Source organism: Vombatus ursinus, unplaced genomic scaffold (assembly GCF_900497805.2).
Source record: "Vombatus ursinus unplaced genomic scaffold, bare-nosed wombat genome assembly UNPS02007344.1, whole genome shotgun sequence".
Lineage (NCBI taxonomy): Eukaryota > Metazoa > Chordata > Mammalia > Diprotodontia > Vombatidae > Vombatus > Vombatus ursinus.
The window spans coordinates 4235916-4258924 of record NW_020947122.1 but is presented as its reverse complement, the minus strand read 5'-3'; the positions used below and the strand labels follow the sequence as shown (position 1 = coordinate 4258924).

Sequence of the window (23009 nt, the reverse complement as noted above, 5' to 3'; positions counted from 1 at the left end):
TATGTTGCTAGTCAAAGCACATGGAACTCTGGAGAAATGATGGAAGGTACGGGACAGCACACAATCCTTTACAAAGGAGGTAACCCATCTGTGGCATCTCCCCCTAAGTGGTAAAGAGTCTCTACACATTGTAGAGATGGGCTTTTCATAGATGTGATGGAGCCAACCACCCAGAGCTATTCAAACTACCTGGAGAGAGGTTAAGAGAGGAGGAGACTTTTGTTCCTGCTTCTTTCTTTCTTCTTCCATCCTCTGCCTTCCTCTTTCCTACTCATTAGCACCTCTGGCCAGAAAGTGGTCAGAGAGAAATAACAGAAGGCAAAATTCAAAACAATTTAACGTTGGTTGGTAGTAATGGATAAAATAATAAAATTCATTAGGTATAGTGCTTTAAGGCAAGGGTCCACCTAGCCAGCCCTTCTGATTTTTGTATGCCCCAGGAGCTAAGCATGTTTTTTTTTTAACATTTTTTTTAAATAATAATTTTACATTTGAAAATGAAAATGTAAAAACCATGCTTAGCTCGTGGGCTGTACAAAAAAAAAGAGGTGAGACAAATGGTAAACCTGTTTTAAGGCTTATAAAGCACTTAATATACAATATCTCATTTGATCTTCTCAACAGCCCAGTGAGATATTATTATTAACACTATGAAATTTTGATGCCCATTTTACAGATTAGGTAAATGAGGCTCAAAGAGGTTAAGTGATTTGCCCAAGATCTCCCAGTTCATATTTCTCCTGATTCCACGTCCAGAACATTTAGCTAGTTTCCTCTGCCAGCCCCAGAGAACCTACAGCCATCGGTAAGGGTAGTATGTTGGTATTTAAAACTCTGAAAATAAGACTAAAACAGGCTGCATGAGGGGGACACATGAGATTCTCTAAAAAAACATATTTATACTGTAAACCATGCTCCTATCATCAGGAGAGTTGGGCTGGAGCATCTCTGGTACAAACACATACATGGTAATGTAACGTACGGAGACCAAGCTATCAACCTGTCAAAGGTCACAGCGAAATACATTCTAAAAGGTGGTACTACAAACTCAAAGAGTATCATGAAATGGAAAAAAAAACCGGAAAAAGGTTTTTAACACTGACTTCTTAATGCACATCTTCAGCTATTCCAGAACTCCAGTCACAGAAAAATCAATCTATTTTTTTAAAAACTATGAGAGGCAGACACTGTGATTTATGCAACTGTTCCATAAACAATTACACTGGGTGAACAACCAGGCCTGACTAGTGAAGATTCAGGTTTGCTCAACTAAAAACCACTGTTCACTTCTAACTATAAACATGGCTTACCGTCAAGATCACAACGAGAGGTTCACAAATACAATTTTTAAAAGGATTTATATCATAAAATTTAAATGGAGGTAAGATCTACACCAGGGGTGGGGAACTTTGACCCTTTGACTAAATCCAAACTTCACAGAACAAAACCCCTTCATAAAAAGATCTGTTCTGTAAAACTTGGGACTCAAGTCAAAAGGCCACAGTTGAGGACCTAGAGGGCCACATGTGGCTTCGAGACCACAGGTTCCCCACGATGGCTTTGAATTCTCATCTGAAAGAATTACCTCATCTACCTACCTGTACATAGCATGTCTGTACCTATTATTATTTAAAAACTGTCTATAAAATATTTCTGGAAAACGAGTAGCCAAATGGGTTTAGTACCACGACTTGAATCCTTTCCTAAAGTGACATATTTTCACAGGGATTACTTAATGCTTCCTGACAGAAATCCAATTCAGGCTTGGCTCACTTTTAAGCTAAAGAAATGCCCCCTTCAAATTATATTTCAATTGAATCATATCTTAAATGCATTAGGTGAGCTCAAGATTTGAAGAAACCCTGCAGGAATTCCCTTTGGGGAAGTGGTTCCCTTTGCAACACGAAATATTCTTTCCTGTAGTTTTCTACTTTGTCAGTTTGGATGTCTGTGCCTGGGTTTTTAAAGCAAGGCTGTATTTGGAGTCATTCAGATGTGGGCTTACTAAGTTATTTTGTCTCTATTTTAACTAGCCTCTTTCAGGTTAGTGTTCCCTACACCTTGGACTTCTTGACTTAAATGTTTGTTTCATAACATTTTGTTGCCAAAAAAAAAAAAAAACCAAACTAAAGCCTTTGTTGAAGGCATTAGACAAGTCTGATCTAGAAACTGCTTAAATTAAGGAGACCAAAAAACCTAAAATGTAATACAAAAGCTTTAACAATAGAGTCTAATTTTTATTATCCCCAAAGTCAGTTTTTCTGCCCACTCGCCATTCATATATACCTTGTAGGACGCTTTATGGTCCAACAGTGATTATTAAGTACCCCAGGAGCTTAATATTTCCTGATATCCTTACTTGGTTTTTATTTTTTGTAAGTTCTTTGTGTTCCTCCGGAGTTGATCACCATTATCTTCCACAGAACGGCTTTTCTCTAGATCTCTTGCCAGGGCCACTTCTTTTTATACCTTAACTACATTATTTATGTATTAAAATGGTTCTAGTAGCTACACTTGAGGCAGTCTGCTTAGCTCTCAGGGAGTTTATTCAATATGTTCTTTGCCTCTTGCTCACAATACTGAGAATCTTTGAGTTCATCATCCCAGGGCAGACACTAGATCAGTTCCTTGCCATCCTCACCAAATGGGCACCTGTCATGAGCTGGGCCCGATCCAAGGTGGGTAAAAGCCTGACCCTTTGACTTCTCTAATCAGCAAGGCTTGTACCGTAATTGGGATGCTACTCATCATAAAAATCACAACACTGAAAGTTAGAGGGAAAGGGTCATTGTGAAGACTCTAGAAGTCTCTGGCGAATTTTCTTCTCTTCATTGTTTGCTTTCGCTTCGTTGCTTAAATCCTGATCTGTCAAAACTGAAACAAAACAAAAACCCCACATTTTAGTTGGCAGCATTAATTGAAGGGAACTAGTCTCAACCTCTAGAAGCTGCTTTTCTCTTAACTGATCTGGATGGACTCTGCAAAAGGTCCCCTTTTACTTTACCAGGTTTTGGCTTTTGGGCATTTTTAAGCATATGTAAGTCATCCCCAGACAATCATTCAAATCAACAATTATATGAGAACTTTGACCCTTTTGAGTCTAAGGTTAGCTGTCACTATCCAATGTCTTTAAAAAAAATCACTAAAAGTTTCTACCAGAATTATGGAAACTGAAAACAGGTTATTTTTGAAAACATGAAAACTGATCTGGCTTAGCTTCCCAAAATTATCAAAGTATTTAACCAATTTGAGAACTTAAATTTTGTCTTTTAGTCAGCTTAATTGAGCAGTTGGTAGGCTGATGAGGCAAATAGAGCTAGCTGGGGCAGAGGAAGCGTATATGAACTCTAGGTGGTTGGCCAACTACCCTTTGATTTGCCCCCTTTGTCAATAATCTGAAATTTGTTCCCTCCATTATAGAAGTATGTGGGTAATTGTGAAATCTGTTACACTGACAAAGACTCACTAGACAGACAGAAGGTTTACATACAAATAAGCATATCTTCATAGTTACACGTCAACTTCAACAGATCTGGCTTGGTTTTTCCAGAAGTATCAAATGATTTAAGCAAATTTTAGAATTTAAATTTTGTTTTTAGTCAATTTTGACCATACCACAAGTCCTACCTCCACTTCAAGAGGCAGACAAAACACAACTGCGTCAGTGCTTGGCTGAGACATAATTAACGGTTTCACTGAAGGCTGGAGAGATCCTCAGACCTGGGAGGAGTGTGGAAGCCCCAGAATGGGAGGGGTACACATATGCATAGATAGGTAGGAAAAAGAAAGACAGGAGATAAATAGAAGATAGATGAAAGAAAGATAGAAAGATATATATATATATAAAGACAGATATAGATACAGGTAGACCTAGAGATTGATAGATATAAATATGTAAGATAGATACAGAGATTGATAGAGAAAGATATAATATAGATACAGATAGATATATGGAAGATAGATGGGAGAAAGAGTTATATAAAGATAATTATAGATATGGGTAGATATAGATAGATATATAGATATGGTTTGGTTATAGATGGAAATATAGCTAGATAATATATATTACATATATGTATTACACTATATGCTATATTATATGCTATATAGAAATATAGAAAGACAGATGGATAAATAGGCATATAGGAGATAGGGAGGCAGAGAAGCTGGGAAAGAGAAAAGGAAGATGAAAGGAGGCAAAGTGAAAGGGGCTCTGTGGGTGCCTCCTCTTTAGAAGTCTTTAGGATGATACTGGACCTCTCCTCTTTCCTACCAGGAAATGCCCATTCCTGTCCTCTTCCACACTCCTTATTGTCTTCACCTAAAATAACACTAAAATATAGTTTGAACTTTCAATAAAGGTGGTGATAATATCTATGTCTACCCCAGAAAGAGTAGCTACCAGTACTCTGGCGGCTGCCCTTCACTGCTGACCTTAAAGACATCCCTACCGTTGAGCTCTATTGCATCATTCCCAGGTTCTGCTCCCTTTTTGTCTGCAGGCTTGGTAGTTTTACCATCTACGACATCAGTCTTGATCATCCCAAGATTAGACAGGAGTAGCATGGGGTCAATCCCCTGACTGTTGTTTTTAATGTTCTCCAAGACTTTAAGACACTTAAAGGACTTAAGTTCACTTATATTTTCTTCCAGGAAAAGATAGTAGAGGCTCAAGTCATTGTATTCTTCTGACTTGAAGTGCAGGATATCAAAGGTGGGCAGGATTTCATAGACTTTGAGAACGTCGCTCTTCTGTCTAAAGGGAACGAGGAATGTGTACACGACCACGGGAGCCAGCAGAGCATAAACCACCAGGTTAATGAAACTGAGGAGCTGGAAAATCCCAACTGCAATGAGCTTACACTGAATCTGCTCCGGAACTGTGCTGTCATTCTTCAGGATTCCTGACTTGATGCTGCAGACAAACTCATCAGACAGGGAGGAAAGGCTGAAGTAATAACCCAGGTAGACACAGGCCAGCAGGATAATTATGAAGGTCACGGCCCGGCAGATGAGGTACTTGACTATTAAGTTCTTTGACTTCTTCTTTGTCTTCAAGTACTGTTCCACTATTGGGTATTTGAAATGGCTTTCAGAGATTTCCCAGAGACTTTAAAGAAAAAAAAAGAACGAGAGAAAAGAGAAATTAGAATGATTAAGTAAAAATTGAATTAGAACCTCATTGAATAGGTGGGATGGGTCTACACTTTCATACATTCAATGCTATTATGTAATGAACCAAAGCTACAACTTTATAAGGGCATGAATAGATGTGGTCAAAGAAATGGTGACCCTACATTAAATATTGCAGAGCTTACTTTATTTTTAAGTATATTTTTACTTATTTCATTATTTACCAATTACATGTAAAATTTTTAACAAACATTTTTTAATATTTTGAGTTCCAAGTTCTCTACCTCCCTCCCGCCCCCTGCCTCAGGCAATTTGATATTGATCATACATGTGAAGTCATGCAAAATGTATTTCCATATTAGGCATGTTGCAAAAAAAAAAGACAAAAAATAAAATAAGAAAAATAAAGAAAGTAAAAATAAGTACTCTTCAATCTGAATTCAGAATTCATCAGTTCTTTCTCTGGAGGTGGATAGTATTTTTTATTATGGGTCCTTCGGAATTGTCTTGGATCATTATCTTGACCAGAGTAGCTAAGTCTTTCACAGACGATCATCTTTACAATATTGCTATTATTGTGTATGATATTCTCCTGGTTCTGCTCACTTCACTTTGCATCAGTTCACGTTAAGTCTTCCCAGGTTTTCCTGAAACCATCCTGTTCATCATTTCTAATAGCACAATAGTATTCCATCACAATTATAAACCACAGCTTGTTCAGCCATTTCCCAACTGATGGGCATTCCCTCGATTTCCAATCCTCTGCCACCACAAAAAGAGCTGCAATAAATATTTTTGTACACATAGGTCCTTTCCTCTTTTCCTTGATCTCTGAGATATCGACCTAGTGGTATTGTTGTAGGGTCACAGGGTATGCACAGTTTTATAGTCCTTTGGGCATACTTCCAAATTGTTCTACAGAATGGTTGGATCAGTTCACAACTCCACCAGCAGTGAATTAGTGTCCCTATTTTTCCACATTCCCTCTAGCATTTGTCATTTTCTTTCTCAGTCATGTTAGCCAATCCAATAGGCTTGAGATGGTATTTCAGAGTTGTTTTAATTTGTATTTCTCTAATCAATAGTGATTTAGAATACTTTTATGTGACTGTTGATAGCTTTAATTCTTCCTCTGAAAACTGCCTGTTCATATCCTTTGACCATTTATCAAATGGGGAATAGCTCTTATTTTTTGTAATTTTGGCTCAGTTTCCTACATATTTGAGAAATGAGGCCTTTGTCAGAGAAATCTGATACAAAATTTTTCCCACAGTTTTGTTTTCCTTCTTATTTTGACTGTATTAGTTTTATTTGTGCAAAAGCTTTTTTTAATTTCATGTAATCAAAATTATCTATTTTACTTCCTGTGATTCCCTTTTATCTCTTTTTTGATCACAAATTCTATTATCCATAGATCTGAGAGGTACATTTATCCACATTCCCCTAATTTACTTACAATATCACCCTTTCTGTCTAAACCATTTATCCATTTTACCTTATCTTGGTATACCATGCCTAGTTTCTGCCAAACTGCTTTCCAGTTTTCCCAGCAATTTTTGTTAAATGCTCAGTTCTTATCCCAAAGGCTTGAATCTTTAGGTTTATCAAACACTAGACTACTACGGTCACTTACCACTGTGTATTGCATTCCTAGTCTATTCCGCCAATCTACCACTCTATTTCTTATCCAGTAAGATTGTTTTGGTGATTACTGCTTCATGTTAAAGTTGGGCTCTGTTCCGTGTGTGTGTGTGTGTGTGTGTGTGTGTGTGTGTGTGTGTGTGTGTTTGTGGGGCACTGTCTCAACGTTTAGGTTTTTTCCCACTGCTGTTTTCAGAGATAGTTCTCAGGGTGTGGAAGTTTTCAGTGCTTCCAAGATGGTGTGATCTGGGGAGAGGTGTGGTCACTGCTCTCCTGGTCTGCCCTCTGGTCCTTACCAGAAAGGTCCCTGATCCCCTGTAATTGCAATCAATACAAGAGACTCAAGGCCCCTATTCCTTTGGGACCAGAAATAATAATGTTCCTCAGATTTTCTGCTCCGTCTTGGCCCAAAGTGTTTACCTCTGCCCTTGAACCCAGAAGTGGGAATAAGCAATGGATCTGCCAAAGAGTGTCTGGTCCTGCATCCAGTGTTAGCACAAGAGTCTCCTATATCTCTTTCTGACCAATTACCAGGTCCCCTTACCCTCTCTCTCTTGAGAGCTCCAAAGCTGCTGCTGCTTCTGTTGCCACAGCTAGTCCTACCACTGGTGTTTCATCCATGTGGATTCTAGGCCAGCCTCCACCCACGTGTCACAGATCTCTCTTTTCCATTTTTTTAGTTGTTTTGGGCTGAAAAAATATTTCAGTCTGACCTTTTGTTAGCTCTGCCATTCCAGAATTTGACTTGAGGCATTATTTTAAAGTTGTTTGGAGGGCAATGTTGGGAGAGCTCAGCTGAGTCCTTTTTCTGCTCCACCACATTGGGTCCCAATAATCCATAGTATATTTTATAAGAAGGACTGTGATTCATACACTTTTTGTCACTAAAGTCGGCCCTTTTGAAGACAGAAGGGAATTTAGAAAACATCAAGTTCAGATGCTCATTTCATAAATGAAGAAAGTGAAGCTCAAAGAAGGTAGGTAACTTTGAAAGGCCGCATGGTGAGTGTGTAAGAGAGCTGGGACTCCAACCCAGGTCTTCTGACTCCAAGGTCAGTGCTTCTCCTACTGTGACATGATGGGATCCAACAATCAAGACAGTGCCATTCTTGTTCAAGGCAAAACCCAAACACTGAAGAGTAGAGCAATGTCTTATTATTTTATCCCAAAAAAGGCAACTAAAAGACGTAGGTATAGTAGGCCAAGGAAGGAATGCATATAAACAAGGGCTGGTAAGAATACAGCCAGGTCCTGATTAGCGTAAAAGTATGAACAATGAATCCTTAAAAGTATTCCCATTATTCAAATTCACAATCCATATTTCTATTAGACTGGAACCAATTGCTATATTTTATATTATTATAACTTTGAATAGTGTATGTGTATGTATGTGTGTTTGTGGGGCACTGTCTCAACCTTTAGGCTTTTTCCCACTGTTGTTTTCAGAGACACTTCTCAGGGTTTGGAAGTTTTCAGTGCTTCCAAGATGGTGTGATCTGGGGAGAGGTGTGGTCATTGCTCGCAAACATTTCAGGGGATTCATTATTCACACTAATTGAGACCTAATTGTACAATTGCCTGAGTCCTCACAATTGAAAAAGAAGAGAAAAGGAAAAAATGTCATACACATACATACATATATATGCATACATTTGTATATATGTATACACACATGTGTATTTTTAATATGTGTGTGCATATGCATGTATATATACATATACACATCCATACACCCATGTGTGTTGTGTGTGTATATTTAAATATACACCATGACACCAAAGAGAGTTGCTATAATGTGGAAGAAAAATAGCAAGCAACTTGATAAACTAATTCATACTTTAAAAGCATCAATACCTTCTCAAATTATCCCTGATTGTTTAACCTAAAGGAAGGAGCAAGATTCTAGTGGCAGAAAAGCAGGCATTATTACCGGTGGATGAGATAGACAGAGATTTCTAAAGACTGGTTTTAAGTTGGTCTAGGCCTCAGGGATGGAGAAAGAGACTGTCAGAGGGAGACCTGGTCCCCACATACCAAGAGCCTGTTAGAATCCCCATGCAATCTTACCTTTGCCCAATATTCTCAGTCACACCCACAAATGGGCTGGCACCATCTCTCACATCAACACCACGAACACTCTTCACAGCTTTGATAGCCCGGTTGTAAACTTTGTCAAGTTCCTCCATAATGAACTTCATATCTGAACAAAGGTGAGGGGCCGCAGTGAAACGCCAAAACAATGTAGGCATGTACAACAGTATAGCTAGCAGCAACAAAATGTAAGGGAAAAACTAAAAGGAAGAAACAGAGAGAGAGAAAAAAGTCATTAACAACCAAGATTAGGAGGGAAGCAAAAAACTGGGAAAGAATTTTTATAACCAGAGTCTCTGATAAGTGCCTCATTTCTAAAATATATAGAGAACTAAGTCAACTTTATAAGACTACAAGTCATTCCCCACTTGATAAATGGTCAGAGGATATGAACAGGCAGTTTTAAGATGAAGACATTAAATCCACCTATAGTCATATGAAAAAATGCTCTAAATCACTATTGACTAGAGAAATGCAAATCAAAACAACTCTGAGGTACAACATCACACCTATCAGATTGGCCAAAATGACAAAACAGGAAAATGATAAATGTTGGAGAAGATGTGGGAAAATTGGAACACAAATGCATTGTTCGTGGAGTTGTGAAATGATCCAACCATTTTGTAGAGAAATTTGGAACTATGCCCAAAGGGCTATAAAAATGTGCATACCCTTTAACCTAGCAATAGCACTTCTAGGGCTGTATCCTAAAGAGATCATGCAAATGGGAAAAGGACCCACATGTACAAAAATATTTATAGCAGCTCTTTCTGTGGTGGCAAAGAATTGGAAATTGAGGGGATGTCTATCAATTGGGGAATGGCTGAACAAGTTGTGGTATATGAGTGTAATGGAATACTATTGTGCTATAAGAAATGATGAGCAAGCAGACTTCAGAAAAACCTGGAAAGACTTATATGGACTGATGCTGAGTGAAGTGAGAAGAATCAGGAGAACGTTGTACACAGTAACAGCCACGCTGTGCAATGACTAACTTTGATAGACTTATACCTTCTCAGCAATGCATCAAGGATCTAAGGCATCTTCAAAAGTCTCATGATGAAAAATGCTATCCACATCCAAAGAAAGAACTATGGATTTTGAATGCAGATCGAAGCATACTATTTGCTCTTTTTTTTCCCCTTGTTTTGTTTTGTTTCCTCTTTCTTGTGGTTCCTCCTCTTGGTTTTAATTCTTCCTTACAACATGATTAATGTGAAAATATGTTTAATAGAAACGTTTATGTAGACCTTATATCAGATTGTGCGCCATCCTGAGGAGGGAGGAGGGGAGGAAGGGGGAGAAAAATTTAAAACTCAAAAGCTTATGGAAGTGATTGTTGAAAACTAAAAATAAATTAATAAAAAAAGAAAAAAGTCATTAAGCCAAACCAGGAGCCTCCTTTGGGTTTCCTATTCTGCTTTTCTCTTCTGTCTAGGGCACCTTCATTAATCCAGGCAGTCAAGTTTATGACCTCAGAGTTGTCCTTAACTCCCTCCTCTTAGTTATCTCTCAGATCCAGTCAACTGCCAAGTCTCTTTGGGTTGACCTTCACAGCATCTGCCACCTTCTCTCTCCTCATGCAGCTATAATCTTATTTCAAGCCCTCATCACCACTCTCCTGGACCATTGCAATAGCCTCTTAATTGGTCTCCTTGCCTCCAGTCTCTCCCCTCTCCAATCCATCCCCCACAAAGCTGTCAAATTGATATTCCCAAAGCACAGGTCTGATGACGGTAGTCCCCTTATCAAAAAGCTCCAGTGTTTCCCTCTTGCTTCTAGGATAAAATAACAAACTCCTCTACTTGGCTGTTAAAGCCCTCCTTGGTCGGGTTCCAGCTCATCTACCTAGGCTCAATGCACATTACTTTCCCTCACATGCTGCATGACAGCCAAAGTAGACTGCTTGCCTTTCCCCATTCTCCCTGATCTCTTGTTTTTGTGCCATTGTATGAGTTTTCTTCCTTGCCTGGAATACACTCCCTCATCATCTCTACTACATAGAATCCCTAGCTTACATCAAGGCTCAACTAAGACCCATCCGCTTCAGGAAGCCTGTCCTGATAGATACTCTCCCTTCCTTTCTCATTCCCCCCACATCCCTGGCTGCAATTGCTGGTAGCTTCCCCCCTCGAAATTACCTTTGTACTTAATTTTCTATATACATATTTTCCCCAATAGAATGTAAACTCCCTAATCGCAAATACTTTTTTCCATTTTATCATCTGTGGTTATCCCTAGCAATCAACAAAGTACCTGGCACATAATAAATGGTTAATAAACCGTTGCTGAATGAGCTAACTGAGCCTTTATGGTTTTATTTTCAATTTCCCTCCCATTATGAAGGGTGTGGGTATATAATGTGTAGTGTGATTAATGAAGGAAAGGCATTGGTTTGGATGTATGACTGATGTATTTTGGAACTGGAGAGAAATGATGAATGGAGAGCTGGGTGTTAACAGAACATAGTCTATACCTGGTTAATTTCCCAAGTGGGTCATGAAAATATTTGGACAAAGAGCTCCTTTCTTTGACCTGAGTGCGAAGGCCTTTACGTGGTCATGTGTCAGCTGGGGACTAGGTCAGAGAGAGTTACAGCCTGTAGGCTTTGAATCTGGTTTACGCCTGTGCCCAAAATGGAAGAGGGAGCTCTCTCCCTTCAGCCTCTGTGGGCAAGTCAGACGATCAGTTTCTCAAGCAAGCTTAGGGAGCAGTGTATAAGCAGAGCCTCCAAGGCAAAAGTGGATTCTGTTATGATGGCTTTTTCTATTAGGACTGAACACACCTGAGTTGGGGATTATATGATGCTCTAACTACTGCCCTTGGGTGCTTAGTCTCCACAGTGGGAAACCAACTATAAACTTAGATTTTGCTGGGTTTTTAGCACAGTGCCCAGCACACAGCAGGTGCTTATTACATTTTTACTTATTGATTGCTGCTGATGGGATAGGGAGGTTAGCTAGAGACATGGATGCTGGAACCTCATTGACACTACTAGATTTTATAGCTGGGGGATATCTAGTCTCATAACTGACTGAAGATAATAGAGAATAAAAGGACCTGCTATATTTATTGTTGGTTAGCAACAACAACAAGACATTTGGCTTTCTTTCTTTCTTTCTTATTTAGTAAATTTTTTATTCATTTTAAACTTAAATACAAAAATGAGAAAAGAAAAAAAACATTGCCATGTACAAAGCAGAATATAAGAGAGGATTCAATATAAAACAATAAAATTTCCATTTCAATAAAATCTATATAATAAATACTATACATTATTTTCCAAGCTACCCAGCTTTTTTTTGCTTCCTTGTAGGTTTTCTTTTGTTCTCTGCTGTGTACTTTTTACTTTATTCCCGTCCTCCCCCCAACCCCCAGAAGGCTACATTTAAACCACACACACATATATATAAATATCTATACACATACACATATATACACATATACATTCATACACATATATGTAAGACCTATGTACATATCCACTTTTGTTCTCTTTTGCTGAAGGTGGATAGCATTTTCCTTCATAGGTCCAAGTCTTTCCATATTTTTCTAAATTCAGATACAATCACATCCTATCTGAGAGATTGTCTATGAAAGTTTTTTCCCCCAATTATCTACGTTCCTTCTATTCTTGGCTACATTGGTTTTATTTATACAAGAAAATTTAATTAAAAATAATCATAATTATCCATTTTATAATTTAACAATGCTATTACCTTATAATATAGTTTAAAGTCTGATACTGTTGAATCTCCCGACTTTACATCTTTTTTTTTGCCTGGTTTCTTTGAAATTCCTGAACTTTCGTTCTTCCAAATAGTCTTTGCAATGCTTGGCTTTCTAGACCAAAATGTTCCCTGAAAACCTCACTTAAACAAGAAGTCCCTCATATGGATGTTAAAATCATACACAATTCCTTAGCAAATGCAACCACAGAGATAAGATAACAAGGTTAAAGAATGAAGCCTTCATCATATTTGTAATAGGTGCATATGCAGACCCTGTCAGCTTGCTAAGATGTGTCTCCATGTGGAGGATGCTAGGGAGCTGTCTCCAGGAGATGAGTGAAGATGACTTGGAGAGACTCACGTGGACATTCTGAAACTGGTTCTGGACTATGTTACAAGAGGAAGAGCCGTGAGGACTCCTTTCCTCACAGCTCCCCCTCCCCCAGCTGAGGGGGCTCCTATGGCTCATATGAAAAGAAGCAGGGTCTCCCTGGCCTGCTTATTTGTTCTTTTCTGTTCTAGGTGCCAGAAGTGGAGTCTCTGACTTTGGGAGTTTCAAAAGCTGGGAAAGTGAGTCATGGGAATACAGAAATCTGAATCTAGGCCAGATTTTTCAGTGAGTGTGGCATAAATACCCCCTGCAGCATAGTCTCTCACTAGATGCCATTGGTGAAGGAGTCACCTTGTTCTCCTAGACGTAAATACAGTAAAGAGATAGCCAGAGCTGACTATGCCAACAGTTCCGCTGTACCGGCAATAGAAAAAAGCTCCTACCACTCATGTGGTGGGCCATCCAGAACCAGTTTCAGAATGTCCATATGTGAGTCTCTCACTTGGAATAAATTCTGCTTGCTTACTTCTTCTTGTGAAATGTCCTCATATCAAAACTCTGTTCACAGGAAGGTATGAATGCCATGACCACCATCACTATAAATGTCTTCCCCTTTCCCCCAATAACCCACAGCTGGCAGCAAAGAGAAATGTTGCTCATGAGAAGAAGGAACTGTCCCTTGTCTTGGAGGAGAAAGGTTGCTCTGCTCTCAGTTCAGAATGCCTCCAAGAGCCTTGCTGAGCAGAACACAAACGATTTGAGGAGACATGAACACTTACTTTGCTACTCCTGCTGCTCCAGAAGCTTCATTCTTAAGCTAATCCCATAGCTGCATGTAACTAGGTTTATCAAAAAAATGTTAGCCCGCTTCCCATCATCCCACTGGGCATGTAATAGTGGGTGATAAGCAAGGGGCCTGGCGGCCTCATTCCGAGATTCCCGCTAACACAGCAAGGGAAGTTTTCACCCAGGCCCAGGCAGGAGAGTTTGCATTGTTGTGAAATGTAATTACTAAGATAACAAAGTCAGCCAGGATTCATAGTCTCAAAAGCCAGGCATTATCTACCACAGCCCCTACGAGAAAAGTATGATTTTCACCTTGGTCTCAAGAAATCTATTTCTAAGCCAGCTTGGTTTCAAAGGCAGCAGAATAATAGTATATTATCTCAAACTGAGTGAATGAACAAACAAGTGCCTGTTCATTGGGCTCTGCCATTTTGCCCACCTGCCCCAGCCTTGTGGTAATCAGTGCTAATGAACAGCTCATCACAGCTCGTTATAATTAGAAAAATGGAGACTTAAATGTATTAAAATCTGGGTATTTACTTTTTCTTTGGAAGTTTTCTCACACCGAGGCCATGTTCATAGGAAAGAAGAAATGAGTACCACCTGTACCCCCACCACTGTTTCCTGCTTCTCTCCATATGCCTAACTTTTCTCCCCATCTACCAATCAAGCAATCAGTAAGGATTTATTAAGCACTTACTACGTAGCCAGCACCATGCTTTGGCTGAGGTTTCAAAGAAAGGTAAAAACAAAGAGCAAGAGAAAGGCCCTGCTCTCAATATTCTAGTAGGGGAGACAATGAGTAGATTATTAGATACAAGATATATACCTTTGAGGAGAAGGCAGTAGCACCTGAGGGGGGAATAGGAGTGGTCGGGCAGTGAATTTGGAAAGGCCTCCTGAAGGAAGCCTGGGATTCTGGGAAGTGGAGATGAGGAGGGAAACATTCCAGGAATTGGGGACAGCCAGTACACAAAGGCATAAAGAGAGGAGATGAAACATTACATACGAGGAACAGCAAGAAACCAGTATGGATGTCTTTCATAGAGAGCAGAGTGGGCAGTAACATGTAAGAAAACTGGAAAGATAGGAAGGGGCCAAATCCTGGGTGAGTTTGTGAGATGGAATTAAAAGTTAATTCACTAATAGGTACTTAGAAAAGTGACCAATTATAGCTTTTAATATTTCTCTTCACCCAAACAAAGAACATGGAAAAAACATGAGGATGGCTTTTGAAAGACTTCTTAGCACTCTAATCAACACAATAACAAACCAGAAATCCAAAAGAATGAAGATGAAAAGCCATTCATTTTCTGACAGAGAGGTGATAAACTTAAGATGCAGAGACATACATTTTCAGACATGGCTAACGTGGGAATTTGTTTTGATGGGCTGGGTTAGGGTGGGGAGTCTGGGGGGAGAGGTTACTGGGAGAAATTAAAAAGCAATGAAAAATATGGGAGAAAAGCGTCTTAGTAAAAGAGACCTGCTGTTTGTGTATGTGTCTACAAACTTCTTCCCTTCAAAATTTGATTTAGGATATTTCGTGAGAGAGCTTTAAGTCATTTGCTGAAAAGATACTGTCCATTCATTTCCGCCTGGGGTAGAGGGGCCTGGGCAAAGACTCATGAGGCCTTCACTAGTGGCTTCATTTCTAAAGTTTCAGATCATCCATAACACTTGTTTTGTTCCCTTACCTCCAGCTCTTTCTATCCACCCAGACTCAGTCTGAAGAAGGGAGAGGTCTAGAACTAGGAAGGAATGGGGAGTCTAGATTGTGGAAAGGTTTCCATCATGGGAACAGAGGAGCAATGAAGACTTAGAAATATCCATGGGCATGAGGGATAAGAAAACAGCAATACCGAATAAAAGGTTTGGTCAGGTTCAGGATTTAGTGATGGATTTGGTTCCACTGGCAAACGGAGATGGATAAATTGAAAAGCTAGCAAAGGCTTCTGTGTGGCAGAGAAGAAGGGCTACATCTCGAGTCAGAGAGGTTGGGCTAAAATACAAGCTCTGAAACCTCCTGCCTTATATGACCTTGGGTAACATCTCTCAGCCTCATTTCCCTCATCTATCCAATGAAGGACTTGTACTAGATTGTCTCCAAGGTTCTTTCTTCTAAATCTTACGATATTCGTCCTCTCTTAAATGCACAACTATACTATTGAGTATAAAGACCTTGTCAGCAGCACTGTGGTAGGGACAGCTAGGTGGTGCAGTGGATAGAGTACTGGCCCTGGATTCAGGAGGACCTGAGTTCAAATCTGACCTCAGACACATAACACTTATTAGCTGTGTGGCCCTGGGCAAGTCACTTAACCCTATTGCCTAACCAAAAAAAAAAAAAAAAAAAAGCACCTTGGTATACAAGAGGAGTCTAGAAAGAAAGACCTGGGGTTCAAATTCTACCTCTGACGTTACTAGTTATATGACCTCGGACAGGTCACAACCTCTTTGAGTCTGAGTTTCTGAATCTTGAAAAATAGGGAGGATAATACTTAAAGTGCCTACCTCACAGAGTTGTGAAGATTAAATAAAATAATCAGACCATAGATTTAGAGTTGGAAGGGATTTTAGGGGTCATCTAGTCCAACCCCCTTCAATTTATAGAAGAGGAGATGAACACAGAAATGAAATGATTCAGTATATAAAAATGTTTTGGAAACCTTAATGAATTACTTAAATGCCATTATTACTTAAATTAATTAATTACTTAAATGCTTAAATTAATGCCTTAAATTACTTAATTGCCAGTATTATTATTACCATTATTACCTTTACCAGGGATTTGATAGTAGTCCCCCCTCCCCACAAAAAGGAAGCACATAATTATAGAAGGTAATTTTCAGCTGTCTAGCTTTAAAGGTATCTTATTCTTGGGTCCTTACCAGGGCCATGGATGCTTATTACTGGAGTTTATATAATAGCTGGATATGGGTTTGATAGTTAAGGGGAGCCTAAATTTGGAGTTAGATGGGACCTCAAAGGCTACATAGAGGTTATAAAACTTGCCCAGGTCACATAGCCTCTGTGTGTGTGTGTGTTGTGTGTGTGGGGGGGGGGGGGTAGGATTTGAACTCAGGTCTTCTTGACGACAAACCCAGTGCCCTACCAACTATTATGTTATATTATGTTACGCTACCACTGATGAATGTCATTATTGACATTTCTGTTTCTGGCAAACCAAGGGTCAAAGAAAATTTTGTTTAAAAGTTTTGACTTTTTTTTAAAAAGCTACATTTTGAGCTTTTTAGTGCTATAAAAAGGAGGTAAGCAGTATTACACCCCCAAACCTTTTTGAATAAATGATACTATACTGCCATCTGCTGGGCTCTATTTAATTCTTCTCAACTGCCAGCAGCCATGACTTCTATAAGAACCATCAACCAAAGCCTATGCGAAAGGGGAGGAAAAAGAAAGGGATAAAAGGAAGGAAGGAGACAGAAAGGATAAAGAATGAGGTCCGTATGGGGACACTTTGTGGTTCCTCTAATAGAGGTGCAGTAGATAGAACACTGGGACTGGAATCAAGAAGTCCTGAATCCAAATGCAGTCTCAGACACTAAGTTAGCTGTGTGACCCTGGGTAAGTCACTTAACCTGTGTTCGCTTCAGTACCCTCATCCACAAAATAAAAATGAGAGCACCTAAATCCCAGGGTTGTTATGAGGGTAAAATGAGATATTATTTGTAAAGAACTTAGCAAACCTTAAAGTGCTACCTAAACACTAGCTATCAGTATTATTTTTAGGTAGACAGGGCATTTCTTAAGCTCTCAATACATGCCAACCACTGTGCTAAGGACTTGAGAAACAGATACAAAAAGCAAGACAGTCCCTGCTCAAGGAGTGTACATTCTAACAGAGACAACACATAAAGGGATGCTGAAAAGTAGATGGGGGGAGGGATTGAGCATTTTGATTGAACAAACTCATCAGATGACTAATATTTCCAAATCAACATGCCAGACTAAAGGAGATACAAAGATAAAAAATAAGATAGGGCTTCTGTACTCAAGACACTTAGAGCTTATAAGCAGGGAAGAAAAGGCAGGCATAGATGACCGTATTATCAAATAAACACAATACCAGAGTCTCTGAAGATTGGAAATTTCAGGCCATCCAAAGGACCATGGGAGAGGCATAGTGGGTATAAACAGGTTGTACTATATTTTCAAGAAGAAGAATTACACCAGAAAGCAGTGGAAAAAGTATCATCAAAAAGCACATAATGGGAAAATGAAGAGGGTTAGTCTTGAACAAGGGCAGCTGCGTAGCACAGTGGATAGACTGCCAGGTCTGGAGTTACGAAGGCTCATCTTCCTGAGTTCAAATCTGGCCTCAGACAGTAGCTGTGTGATTCTGGGCAAGTCATTTAACCCTGTTTGTCTCCATTTCCTCATCTGTAAAATGAGCTGGAGAAGAAAATGGCAAACTACTCCAGTATCTTTGCCAAGAAAACCCCAAATGGGATCACAAACGTCTGGACATGACTGAAATGACTGAACAACAGCAGCTAACATTTATATAGCACCTACTGTATGCCAGAATCTATGCTAAGTGCTTTACAATGATCAGATGTGAACAAGTCTTAGACAAGACGTCCTGATGATGCACTAGACCTTGTCTAGAGGAAGCTCTAAATCGATGATCTGAAGGCCCCCACCATATTAAGCGAATACCCCGTCAAGGATTCATTGAAGGATACACAGACGAGTCAAACAAGGTGACAAGGAATCGAAGAGTGGCAATCCATACCACCGGAAGGAATGTCGACTTCCCTGAGACAGGTCACACGTGTACTGAAATCTGTGAGAGGTACAAATACAAGACAATACACCTTCCAAACCAAGAAGAGGGGAGGGACGGAAGGGTTCAGGGAAGCCTTCAGGAAGAAAGTGGTATTTGTACTGAAATGATGGACAGGACTTCAACCGGCCCACAATGACAAGGCAGGGATTTCACGCACAAAGAAGAACAAAACCCAATGTATGGAGTGAGTGCTGGACAACTTCATGTTCACGACTCACATCAGCTGTAGCATCCCAGCCAGGAAAGGCATTTGTGAGACATGAGCCAGAAATGGGGGGTGACACCATATCGAATAGGTGCTTGAATGCCAGACCAACCAGTCTGGACCTGATCCAATAGGCATGAAGAAATCATAGAAACAAGACAGTAACCAATTTCTTCTGGGGAATATAAGCTCTTATGAGTTTTTTTCAACTTCATCTTGAGGGCTGGCAAGATGATGGATACACAGGGGCAGCTAGGTGGTGCAGTGGATAGAGCACTGGCCCTGGAGTCAGGAGGGCCTGAGTTCAAATCTGACCTCAGACACATAATACTTCCTAGTTGTGTGACTTTGGGCAAGTCACTTAACCCCAATTGCCTCACTAAAAGAGAATAAAATAAAATAAAAAGATGATGGATACACCTACCAAATTTGTATTAGCATCGGTCAGATGAAAGGGCTGTGAAATAGGAGTGAGAAGAGCTAGGTTCTCAACAGAATGGAACCTCAGTGTTTCCATCTGTAAAATGAAGTCATTAGAGTAGAGTTGCTTCTAGTTCTGATACTCTCTGATTTAATAATATTTCAGATAAATATTCTTAGTTTGAGTCTTCACCACTATGGAGGAATGTGGAAAATTGGCTTCCTGAAGGAAGGAAACAAGTATTTATTAAATGACTACTATGAGCCAGGCACAGTACTAGGTGCTTTACAAATATTATCTCATTTGATCCCCACAAAAATTCCAGGAGGTAAGTAGGTGCTATTATTATCTCCATTTTATAGTTGAGGAAATTGAGACAGAGGTTAAACAACTTGCCCAGGGTCACAAAGCTAGTACCTAAAGTTGAATTTGAATAATAATAGCTAACATTAAACACTTGCTAGCTGTGTGACCCTGGGCAAGTCACTTCACCCTGTTTGCCTCAGTTTCCTCATCTGTAAAATGAGCTGGAGAAGGAAATGGAAAACCACTCCAATATCTTTGCCAAGAAAACCCCAAATGGGGTCACAAAGAGTTGGACGTGACTGAAACAACTGAATAGCAACATCAGCTAACATTTACATAGCACCTACTATATACCAGAATCTATGCTAAGTGCTTTACAATTATTGCATTTGATCTTCACAACAACTCTGGGAGGTAGGTGCTATTATCCTCATTTTACAGATGGGGAACCTGCGGCAAACAGAGGTTTGCCCAGGGTCACGAGCTAGTAAGGGTCTAAAGCTGGATTTGAGTTCAAGTCTTCCTGATTCTAAGTCCAATGTTCCATCCACTGTGTCACTCAGCTGCCTCTGAGCATGGTATCTTTCCTTCTAAGATCTTTACACACTAAAGAAACCTCTGGGTGGATATAACATGGACAGGAAAGCAGGCTAAGGGAAGGATGGGAAGAATTCTGGTCCTGGAGCTAATGCCAGCCTAAAGCAGTAGAGAGAAGAAACAATACAACCATGAAGGGTAGGCCCAAATGCTACAACTCATCTAGGGAAATTCTGCTTCTAGTAGATCAAAATAACACGAACGTCATGCAATAATATAATGCTGTAAGAAATGGTGAATAAGAAGAATGCAAAAAAATCATAGACACAATAACTGATACAAAGTACGCATAACAGGCAAACCTCAGAGATAGAGTGGGTTCAGTTCCAGATCAGTGCAACAAAGGGAATATTGCAATGAAGTGAGTTCCATGAATTTTTTGGTTTCCCAGTGCATATAAAAGTTATGTTTACACTATACGGTAGTCTATGAAGTGTGCAATAGTATTATGTCTAAAACAAGCAATGCACATGTGTTAATCAAATTGCTAAAAAAAAAAAATGTTAACCATGATCTGAGCTTTCAGTGAATCACAGCATCTTTTTGCTGGTGGAGGGCCTTGCCTCCCTGTTAACTGCTGCTGACTGATCAAGATGGTGGTTGCTGAAGGCTGGGGTGGCTGTGGCAATTTCTTAAAATGAGACAACAATGAAGTCTGCCACATCATTGACTCCTCCTTTCACTTGAACACTCAGAAGCTATAGGAGGGTTATTAATTGGCCTAATTTCAATATTGTTGTGTCTCAGGGAATAGGGAGGCCAAAGGAAGGAGAGAGGGAGGGAGGGGGGGGGGAGAGAGAGGGAGAGAGAGAGAGAGAGAGAGAGAGAGAGAGAGAGAGGTGGAGCTGGTCCCTGGAGCAGTTAGAACACACACAAAATTTATTAAGTTCACTATCTTATATGGTTGTGATTCGTGGCACCCCAAAACAATTCCAATAATATCATAGATCACCATAATAGTTATAATAATAATGAAAAAGTTTGAAATATTGTAAGAATTACCCAAATGTGACCCAGAGACATGATATGAGCACAGGCTATTGGAAAAATGGTGTGGGTAGAGTTGCTTGACGCAGGGTTGCCACAAACCTTCAATCTGTAAAAAATGTAATATCTGCAAAGTGCAATAAAATGAGATATGCCTGTACTAGGTAGCATTTATATAGCACTTTAAGGATTGCAATGTCCTTTACATATATTATCTCATTTGACCCTCACAACAATCCTCCAAAGTAGGTGCTATTTTATTGGTGAGGAAACTGAGGCTGAGAGAGTTTAAGTCAGTTGCCCATCATTACACAGCTAGCAAAGGCTAGAAGTAGGATTAAATTCACATCTTTCTGACTCTGAGGCCAACTCTGTCTCTATCTGTATCTAAAACAATGCATAACCACCACAACAATGTACATGGAAAGAATTCAGAAAAAAATGACATTTAATGTCATCTAGTTATAATGACCAAACCTGTCCCAGAAGAAGAAATGAGAAAACATATCTCTCTTTTTTGCAGAGGTGGGGGACTACGGGTGTGAAACAGTGAAGACAATCACCAGTTTGGGTTGATGTGTTAGTTAGAATTTTGTTGAATTTTTTTTTCTTTCTTCAAAAAATATTTCAAACACTCAATCAATTAGCATTTATTAAGCGCCTACTACATGTCAGGCACTATATGCTAAGTGCTGGGGTTACAAAGAAAAACAAAAAAACTGTTCTGGATTTGAAGGAATTTATATTGTAATGGAGAGACAACACATAAACAATTATATACAAATGAGAAAGACAGAATAAATTTGGGGTAGTCTCAGAGGCAAGACAGGAAAATTAAAGAGGACTGGAAAAGACTTTTTGAAGAGGGTGGGACATAAGCTGAGACCTGAAAGAAGCCAGGAAAGCCAGGAGGCAGAGAGAAGGAAGGAGAGAGCTCCAGGCATGCACCTTTGGCTTCAGCCAGCAAAAATGTTTTGGAATGTACTAGGTCAGAGGAACAAAAGGGAGGGGAATAAGGTGTAAGAAGGGGCCGAGTTGGGAAGGGCTTTAAAAGCCAAACAGGATTTTATATTTGATTCTGGAGGCAATAGGGAGTCACTGAAGTTTATTGAATTGAGAAAGTGGTGACATAGAGTCTCTGAAGTAGGGGGAGGGGGAAGAAATACATTTAGAAAAGATGGGGATGTGAAAACTAAAGGTAGCGATAATAATTTTTAGAAATAATTAAGGAGACCAAGAAAGAAGGTAACAATGACAGAATTTTCATGACCCAAGCACAGGGATCTACAGAACAGATAAGATTTTGAACCCTGAGGAAGGAGAGAACTTGGAAGGCATGGGGGTAGGGGTGGGGGTACAAGGAGAGCTCCTTGTCTGAGAGCCAAGGTATCAAACTTAGGTGCAATAAAGCCTAATCTTGAAAGCCAGACTAAACAGAGGAACTAACTGTAGCAGAAAGGCACTAGGATTGCACCCCCCCAGGCCAAAGAGTTGGGAGAATCACATTCCAGAAAGATGACACATCCACAGCCCTCTCTAAACAAATCCATTGGGATCAACCTGGCTAAAAGTGTTTGTGGGGAGAGGAAGGGAGCAAAGGGAAATAGCATTGAAGAAAGGAAGAGACATGTATCAGATAGAACAAGCTTCCATCTTTATAGTCAGGTTTTGAGTGTCTTAGTTTGCTGTATTTGCCCATTTATTTTAGTTTTGTGTGCTTCATCTTTGATTACTAAAAAGTTCCTTTGATGTTGTAATTGCTGGTTAGAGGTCACTACCAAGAGGGACTGTCGTAGAACTTTAGAAAGGATGAGGGGAAAGTGATGGTAATCTTTTAGGGGAACGTCTCCCCTGGGAAGTGGGCAGACCTAGTATGGCAGGAGCTCCTTGCTATAGTCTGGGGCGCAAGCCTTTATAGGTTCATAAGGTTAATATAATTCAAATGCTAGGGAATCAGAGTGACAAGC

General features: G+C 39.7%; 1 protein-coding gene across 2 annotated transcripts in view; it reads right to left on the bottom strand.

Annotated features, from left to right (window-relative positions):
- Positions 1-1485: 1485 nt before the first annotated feature.
- PANX1 (pannexin 1) overlaps positions 1486-23009 on the bottom strand; it is a 53002-nt gene continuing 31478 nt past the window's right edge. The window contains exons 3-5 of one of the 2 annotated variants that reach the window (XM_027849371.1): positions 8842-9065; positions 4452-5110; positions 1486-2874 (exon numbers count right to left, since the gene is read on the bottom strand). In XM_027849371.1, the coding sequence (XP_027705172.1) occupies positions 2786-2874; positions 4452-5110; positions 8842-9065 (972 nt within the window). In that variant the 3' untranslated portion in view covers positions 1486-2785. Of the gene's footprint in view, positions 2875-4434; positions 5111-8841; positions 9066-23009 lie in introns of both variants that reach the window. The other variant, XM_027849372.1, reaches the window with a different exon arrangement.